This window comes from Lipotes vexillifer, unplaced genomic scaffold, assembly GCF_000442215.2.
Source record: "Lipotes vexillifer unplaced genomic scaffold, Lipotes_vexillifer_v1.1 scaffold777, whole genome shotgun sequence".
NCBI lineage: Eukaryota > Metazoa > Chordata > Mammalia > Artiodactyla > Lipotidae > Lipotes > Lipotes vexillifer.
Genome location: NW_006784423.1, coordinates 1436782 through 1446141, shown reverse-complemented (window position 1 = coordinate 1446141; position 9360 = coordinate 1436782). Strand labels below are relative to the sequence as shown.

The following is a 9360-nucleotide window of genomic DNA, read 5'->3' as shown; positions in this document are numbered from 1 at the left end:
GGGTGGTCCTTCAGCGGGAGAGAAAGGCTTGCCCCAGCCGGAGGAGGGAGCCCCTTGCTGCCGTCTGCTGGAGAGCAAGAGCCAGCCGGGCCTTCCTGGAAATGGAGTCCACACTCACTGGTCCCTTCTGCGCCTGAGATGGGATGCAACCGTCCAGGGGGCCGGAGCGACACCCACTCACCTCCATACACCTCCGACGTGGAGGCCAGGAGCAGACGGGCTCCGACTCGCTTTGCCAGCCCTGCAGAGAGACACACACCAGGACACCGTCACCTTCGGGGAACAGGGAAAACACGTGTGCACACGCTCATTTCTGTAGCCAATTTAAGCATTTTTTTAGTATTAACTGTATCTGATCATCCGTGCATCTTCAGTTACACACTCATTGCATCTACTTTGGAACCAAAATTAAAATAGTAAAAGGAAAGCACGAATGAACCTCCAGAAGCACAGTATTTAGCTGTGGACACTTGTAACTAACTACAAGCAGGGCCCAACGCAGAGTCTGTGGGTTTACTGTAAGTCACGACTTGGAGCGTCGGGGGTTTACTGTAAGTCATGACTTGAGGAGTTTCATAAAGATTCCTTCACCCGAAGGTACCACCCAGTATTTCGTCAGGTAACTCCGCCCCACCCCCGCAGGGAGAAGGCAAGGCCCCTCGAACCTTAGCCCACCCCCCACCGTCCCCCTCAATGGTCGGCCTCCTGCCCCCACTCCCCACACGCCCCAGGCATCTCCGACTGCCCCCGAGCCCGTCTCCTGTCCGGGCACCTCCACGCCGCACCCTCCCTCCCTCCTTTGAGGTCCGGCTTCCAGAGCATCTTCTCCAGAGCAACTGGCCACATCTTCGTCCTGCTCTGAACCGTTCCCGGGTTCACCCCCCTCCACGCAGAACGGACTAGAGCATCGTCACCTGCAGTGCTCAGGTAAGTCCTCCAGAGGCTCTCACAGTCCCAACACAGCAGGCCCTGCCCCAGAGAAACCCACTGCCTGCACTCAACCCCCTGCTTCCCAAACAACTCCCCCACGGAGCCTCTGTGCACAGACGCCACGGGATGAAGGGCCGGCCGTGCCACTCGCCGGGAACTGCTCAGGGCAGAGGGCCAACTCGGGCCGTCAGGTGCACCGGAGGGAGAGGCTCAGGGCGCACGCCAGCTGCGGGCATCCCGGGGGTGTCGGGGGGCGAGACAGAAGGGTCCCAGCGTGAGTGTATAGAAGCATCTGGCGGAGCCCCGAGGATGCACAGCAAGTACAGAGAACAGCGCTGGTGAAGGTGCAGACGCCGCGACGAGCTCAAGGACAACGGCAAAAGGGCTGCAGCTGAAGTGGAACCTACAGGCTCACGGCACTGCGGGCCCACCTCCCGTGTCCCCACCCCACAGGTGCCGGCCAGGTGGACCCCGCCAGACCCACTGCTGCACAGACACACTGGGAGTCACGAAGGAGCCCGAGATCTTTTTTTTTTTTTTTTAATTAAACTTGCAATGTGAGAAAAGCCTAGATTCAAATGCAGTTGTTACAAGTAAGCCAGACAGATGCCCTTCGCCCGGTTTCCCCAACGGTAACAATGTGTAAGACCAGCACCTCATCACAGCCAGGATACTGACAGGGACACAGTCACAGAACACCCCTCACCACGAGGCCCCCTCCTGGGGCGAGGCCAGTGTCTGCACTGAAACTGGACAAGGTTTCACCAAGACACAGCCACACTCAGGGCCGGCAGGGGGTGACGCCGCAGAGGGCGGGCTCCCCAAGCTCAGAGCACCCGCCCCAAGTGTGGAAGAGCTACTGACACTGCACCCAGCTCAGAAAACCGAGTCCCACTGGGTCTCCTTCCAGCCTGGCCATTGTCCCCCTGCAGGCTTTGTCCATGTCGCCCCTGGAAGACCCTTCCCCACAACCCCTTCAGTCCTCCAGGCCGCCTTCACTCGTGGTTCCAGCCCCAGCCCGAGCCTCGCCCCCGGAGCTCTAAGGGCACTTCAGGGCGCCTGCTCTGGGAACCTGTCCGTCCACTGTGGTCGCCAAGCCCGAGTGTAATCCTCATCTGAGCGCCCCCAGTGGACGGGACGGGTGGGAGGCAAGTCGTCTTTCTAAACAACTCCATGCACACGAGGCTGTTCCCGCACTGCCTCTGGCTCTGTGTGGAGGAGGGGCTGGGCAGCTGGAGAGAGGGGGCAGGCGCTTGCAGTGCCAAGAACGGGGCATCTCCACCAGGCGCACCTGTGAGCACAATCGGGCTCTGTTCCGTCTGCAGGCCGACGCCCCCTCTGGATCAGAGGAATCACCCTTCACTTCTTGCACAGCCTGCTCCCTGAGGGCTTAGTATAAGAGACGGAGCGCCCATCCCCACCGCCCTTCACGCCTGTCTCCCAGCTTCGCTCAAACTAAAATGCAGCGCTATTTCCCAAACCCATTTACGGAACCTGTCTTAAATGTTCCCTTATTAAATCCACTTTTTACTTGACATTTAAAGAAGTGGTTCCTCTCTTCCACTTTGCACCTAACCCAAACCCCTGGTTTTCTAAACCTGTGGGAACTGAAGCGCCTGATTTCAATCATCCGCATGTACCCGGCCCAGACTCTGGGCCTCAGGCCAGCTGTCTGTGGACTCGCACGTGTGGCCACCTGGGACGGTGCTCATGCCCTCACCTCCCACTTCCAGGGCGAGTCCTGCCGTCAGTCCAGAGTCAAGAGCTCAGTCTCCACCACCCCATGAGGGGCGCTCTCCCCATCCTCCCAGGGGCAGCACACAAACCGCGTGGGCTTAGTCCACCCGCCCCACCTCGGATCAGAGCCGCCGAGGCTCACATGGCACGAGTCCCGGAAAGCGCAGGAGGGGAGGGCGGCCGCTCGGGGGCCAGCGGATGTCACTACCGCCCCCCATGACAAGTTCTGATGGCAAAGCAAGTCACACTGAGGCCACGGACGGAGACGGGGGCTGGGGGGCGCCGGCCGAAGACCAAGATCAAACTGGAATAGAACCGTCAGTGACCGACGCTGGACCGAGACACCCCGACAGCAGATGCAAGATAAGGGGGCCACAACTCACCCAGCACGTTGAGCGTCCCGATGGTGTTGGTCTTCAGCGTCTTGATGGGGTTGTACATGTAGCTGGGCGGCGAGGCTGGAGACGCCAGGTGGTAGATCTGGTCCACTGTGGGGGCAAAACCACGCCTGTTACGTCCACGGAAAACACTGAACGACTGAACTCCTGAGAATCAGACCGTGTAACGCAGGTGTTCGAGTGTCTTCCGCTGAAATCCTACTTGTCACGTTCCTTCTTACAAACTAGTTTATGTGCACGATGGGAAGAACTTTAAACAAAAAGCGAAAGTCTCATTAACCTGGAACAGAAACGTGCCGGCCCCTGACGTGGCCTGTTCTCCTGTAATCAGAAACGGTCTGATTACCAAGCTGACTGCTCTCTGAGAAGATCTGTCCCAGATAAAGCACTCAAATCAGAGGGCAGACTGATCCTTCAGACCCAGTTAAGCATGAATATTAAAAGAAGCAACATTTTAAACTTATAAAACAAAGCTGACACGAAGTACACAGAAGTCTGAGAGAAGAGGGCCTTTTGCTCTGTTTTTATTTATCCTGCGTATAAACGACAGACCCAGAGGTGACAGTCGGAGGGCGGTTTTTAAGGCCACGAATGGTGAAATGTTTGGATTCCGCACGACTCCCCTGGTACACACGTAACCACTTTAATGTCACCACCTGCGACCCTCACTCCCCAGGGTCAGGCGACCCCTGCCCCACAGCAGAGGCCGGCAGGGCCGTGTCCCCTGCGGGAGCCATCCCTGCAGACACAGCGTCTGTGATGCCACCCACTGCGCTACAGTCAAGGAAAACCACCCCCGCCGAGGCCAGCCGGGGGACGGGGTCCGAGACACCACTGCCAGTGGGACCCTCCCTCCCACACGGCTCGGCCCCGACATGAGCGCCTGCAGGGACCCTGCCCGTCCGCCCCTTGTCCCCTTGCCCCCGCATCCTCTTCCCAGCCAGGACCACTGCTGTCCTTTGAGGTCAGGGCACCTCAGGAGCCAGGTTTCAGAGATGACGGGTGGAACAGGCAAACTTGAAAAAAAAGGTCCCCATGATGAATTCTGCAGTATGACGTTCTCAGAGACCAGCCCCCGACCAAACACTACCCAACCTCCCCACATCACACACCCTTGTCCCCCCGAAAGTCTTCTGTCACCCCTGGGGTGGCGTGGGCATCACTGCAGTGCCATCCGGGACCCAGGGCTGTTTCCCGACACATCCACCCCAGGGTGAGCAGCAGACGATGCTTTCTCATCCTCATACCAGGAGAGCCTAGTATTCCAGGCAGGGGGCTCGGTCTCCACTCAACTCACCCCAACAATCACGCTCTTTCAAGCCCTAGGGCGTCTGGGGGATGGAGGACACGTGAGCCACCAGGACCCGGATGGTTTTGTGCATACGGCGTCTTTGGGAAGGGGTTCTAGGTGAAGACAGACTCATGGTATAACCTGGTAACTACGGTTTTTCCTATACCAGGACCATACACCACAGGAGGCAAGAACTACATGTGCAAGGCTGCAGGTCCCGTCTTCTGGGTGTTTACTGACGTGGCTTCTTGCTTTGCTAAGAACTTTCCAGCAAACTCCTGATGGGATTTTTTATTTTTTTAAGTCTTCTTATTCTAAAAACAATACTCTGCAACATCATCTCCATCAAAATCTCAACAGCCTTTTTTTTTGCAGAAACAGAAAAAAATTCATCCTAAAATTCATATGGAATCTCAAGAGTCTAAATAATCAAAACAATTTTGAAAAAAAAGAAGTTGCACTCCCATTTCCTGATTTCAAAACATATTACAAAGCTACAGTAACAAAACAGTGTGTTACTGGCATCAAGACATAAAGACCAATGGAACAGAATAGACAGCCCACAAACAAACCCTTCTGTGTATGATCACACAATCTCTGACAAGGGTGCTGAACCACTCAATGGAGAAAGGACAGTCTCTAGCAAATGGTGTTGGGAAAACTAGATATCCACATGTGAAAGAATAAGACTGGACCCTTATCTTACACCACACACAAAAATCAACTCAACATGGATTAAGTACCTAAGTATAAGACCTAAAGTAATAAAACTCCTAGAAGAAAACATAGCGGGAAAGCTGCATGACACTGAATTTGGCAAAGATTTCTTGGATGTGACACCAAAAGCAAAGGCAACAAACGCATTAACAGACAAATGAGACTACATCAAACTTAACTTTTCTGCCAAGATCAAAGGGCACAATCAACAAAGCAAAAAGGCAACCTACAGAACGGGAGAAAATACTTGCAAATCACACATGTGATAAGTTAATATCCAGAATATATAAAGAACTCCTACAAATGAACAAAAAATAAATAACCAAATTAAAAAATGGCAAAGCACTGAATATACAGTTCTCCAAAGATGATATACAAATGGCCAACAAGCGTATGAAAAAATGCTCAACGTCACTTATGAGAAACATGCAAATCAAAACCACAATGGGTATTACCTCACACCCATCAGATGACTACTCCAAAAAAACAAAATAGGAGCAGAAAGTAACAAACGTTGTTGTCAAGGATGTGGAGAAATTGGAACCCTTGTGCACTGCCGGTGGGAACGTAAATGCTGCAGCCACTGTGGAAGACAGTATGACATTTCCTCAAAATATTAAAAATAGAATTAACATATAAGACATTTCGCTTCTGGGTATATAGCCAAAGGAATTAAAAAGCAGAGTCTCAAAGAGATATTTGCACACCCATGTTCACGACAGCATCATTCACAACAGCCAAGACATGGAAGCCGCCCAAGTGTTCACAGGCAGATGGACCAATAAACAAAATAAGGTAAATCCAAACAGTGGAATATTATTGTCTTAAAGTGGAAGAAAATTCTGACACATGTTACAAGACAGATGAACTTTAAGGACATTACTCCAAGTGAAATAAGCCAGTCACAAAAAGACAAATGCTCTACGATTCTATTACGCACACGAGGTCCCTAGAGCAGTCAGATTCAGAGACAGCAAGTACCAACGATTTGCCGGGGGCTGGGGGAGGGGCTGTTTGGTGGGTACAGGGTTTCAGTTTTGCAGGATGAAAAAGTTCTGGAGCTCTAGTTCACAACAACATACTTCACACTGCTGGTTAGTGCACTTAAAACACGGTGACGAAGGTAAAAATAGAAAAAAGAGGCTTAGGAGCGGTGAGAGCAAATGCAAAAAAGAGGATCAGTGCCTTTACCAAAGCGGAGGTGGAAATGAGTAGTTCTGATTTGTGCGTTTGTTCCCCTCACTTTCTACCCCCGACCCTGTCAGCCTGCAGAGAATTCTCCTCAGTCCTCGCTCTGCAATCAGAGCCCCCCAGGGAAGCTTCTGAATGAAAGGTGCCCGGACCCCTGGCATCCTGCCGCAGACGCTCCAGGCGAGAAGACTCTGGACCTTTACTTACATGTGTGTATTTATGTATTTTGTAAAACCACGTTTTAAAACTACTGGGTTGATTTAAAAATGGAACCCATGCTGTTCAAAGAATAATCCTTTTTCAAGAAACTAAAAAAACACAAAACCTTTTAAAATGGTTTACAGTCTGTCCATATGGGAATTCATTGAAGGGGTTGATCTAATTAAGAGGAAAATCCTGTGACTGCTTTCTGACCCCCAGAAGTTTTTCGGAGTTGACACACAGATAAAAAAACAAAAACAAAAACAGAAGTTCTATGCAAATTGTGAATTAACAAGACAGTTCTCACAGAATCCCATCAACCTCAGCTGACAGCTATCTTTTCCAGCTGACAGCTCTGTAGGTAAGGGGCTGGATCAGTTCCCGCCCACCTGCTAAAAGGCCCAGGGGCTGCAAGGGGTCCCAGCAGCCCAGGGACACCTCGTCACTCCCCACCTCTGCCCGAGCAAGTGGGGCTGTGCTGGGCTCCAGATGGGCCTGCAGAGCGAGGGCCACGGCGTGGAGCCTGCTCAGCACCCCTCCCGGTTCACAGACCCCCTGCAGGGCTGCAGACGGCGTCAGTCAAGGCGTGTGGGCTGTGACCTCCTGGCACAAATGATTCACCATTGGTCTCGCACTTGAGGCGACAACACATACAGCGGAAAAAAAGGAAACGGCATCAAAGACAGAGGAAAAAGGGCAACTTCAGAGAGCGCAGCTCAAACACAAGCGTCCTCGCGCGCATCCTCACCCACGCCAGTGCGATCCAGGCGTCAGGGCGTGTGGTCAGGACCTCACGCGGTCACCGCTGGCAGCCCGTACCTCGGGGGTCCAATCCCTCCTCCTGCCTCAGCGAGGGCTCCACACGCGTCCTTCCTCACGCTTTATCCGCAGACGGCCCCGCTCTCTGCAGGACGGCAGCCTAGAGCACGTGCAAATGTAGATTCCCGGGCAGACCCAGGAAACCTGCAACTGGAAACACCCCCTGCACGGCAAGGCTGACATGGGAGCAGTGCTCAGTGGGGTCGGCCAGTGTCGAGATGGGCTGCACACTGGGGACTTATTTCATCCGAAGGCCGTTCCATCTGGTGTGTCGTGTTTCCCGTCATTTGACAGCTTAGCCCAGCGGCTGTCCCCACCCACCGCAGCTGGAAGGACCAAGACACACCCTGTAAGACCATTCCTTGCATTGATTTAAGCAGCGCCTCTTTCCTACGAGGCTGTCCTGCCCGCAACAGTAAGGACACAGCGCCAGTCCCCGACAGAGGCTTCTGGAAGGAATTACGACGAGGAGAGAGGGGCAGCTTCAGAACCAGCGTAAACAATCAGCCACAAGAGGTGCTCGGAAAATTCGAAGAAACGTTAACAACAGAGCAGCAGGGTGAGCCCTCACAGCCCAGGAAAAAAGCCCTCAAAGCCTGCCAACTACACAGCACAAACTGCACCAAAAATGAGCGTGATGTTCAACCATCCCAGCTGGGGGAGGAAGAATGGCACAGCCATTCGTGCTGGCCGTCGGCCACCAAGTGACCCTCCGGAGGCCCTGTCCCATTTACAAGGCTGAGTGCAAGAACCACAGCTGGGAAAAGAGGACCCTTGAGAAATGAGCCGGAAAGAGCTCAAATTAATGAGACTAAACAGTAAAGCAAACACGTGTTCTCCTTTTTCACATAATTTCCTTAAATAGGTTCAAAGCAGCATCCTGGCAGGTCTCGGCATGTAATTTTTATGTTGGGGAAAGGATGGGCCCGGGGTGGGGTGGCCACAGCACGCTGGCCCCCCTGTGAATTCTGATACAGAAGGATCACCGGGATACAAAAAGCAGAAAATCAACAAGATTCAGAGCAATATAGAAGATGCTACTTTCTCCACCCACAGGGGAGAATTATGAATACCTAGATGTGTTAACTGGGTCACATAAAGAAACTGCAGATGGGGCTTCCCTGGTGGCGCAGTGGTTGAGAGTCCGCCTGCCGATGCAGGGGACACGGGTTCGTGTCCCGGTCCGGGAAAATCCCACATGCCGCGGAGCGGCTGGGCCCGGGAGCCACGGCCGCTGAGCCTGCGCATCCGGAGCCCGTGCTCCGCAACGGGAGAGGCCACGACAGTGAGAGGCCCGCGTACCACAAAAAAAAAAAAAAAAAAAAAAAAAAAAAGGAAACTGCAGATGAACAAAGAAATGCTAAGAGCAGTTTCCTGAAGGTGAGCTGGGACCTGGGAAGAAATGGAGACGGAGGGAAGAGAAAGACCTTTTACAGAATATCTTTTTAATTAAAAAAAAAAAAATTGAACCATATAATTATACTGCCTATTAAGCACATGTTTAATCTAAAAAAGATCACATTTAAAGAAATGATTGGATGTTAACGAGAACAGAGTATTTCTGGGTATTCCTCCTCTAAAATTCTCTTCTTTTTTATCCTTTTTCAAATTTTCTGTAGCATGCATGTATTACTTTTATCATCAGGAAACAATCGTCCTTTGAAAAGAGAAAAAAATTAAGATTCTCTTCCATGTTATTCTTTTTCAAATACATAAACACGAAACCCAGTTTTCATTTAGTTCACAATATTTTTAAATTTCTGAGATTTCTTCTTTGACTCGTGTTATTTAGAAGTATGTTGTTTAATCTCCAAATACTTTGTGGTTTTCCATCTATCTTTCTGTTATTGATTTCTAGTTTAATTCCACTGTGATGTGAAAGTACATTTATATAATTTCTATTCAATTGTTTTCTACTCTAGTAACAAACTTAAAAGGTTGTCAAGGTGTACTTTCTGTGCCAGAATGTGGTCAGTCTTGGTAGATGCTCCATGTAGCTTGAGAATAACGTGTTCTCTGTTGCTGGATGAACTAGTCTGTACACGTCCATCACATGCCGTTGATCAACGGTGTTGC

General features: G+C 51.5%; 1 protein-coding gene across 3 annotated transcripts in view; it reads right to left on the bottom strand.

Annotated features, from left to right (window-relative positions):
- UXS1 (UDP-glucuronate decarboxylase 1) overlaps nt 1–9360 on the bottom strand; it is a 75689-nt gene that overhangs the window by 18868 nt on the left and 47461 nt on the right. For all 3 annotated transcript variants that reach the window (XM_007456821.1, XM_007456822.1, XM_007456820.1), the window contains 2 exons: nt 3051–3155; nt 182–241 (listed from right to left, as the gene is read on the bottom strand). In XM_007456821.1, coding sequence (XP_007456883.1) covers nt 182–241; nt 3051–3155 — 165 coding nt within the window. The remainder of the gene's footprint in view (nt 1–181; nt 242–3050; nt 3156–9360) is intronic.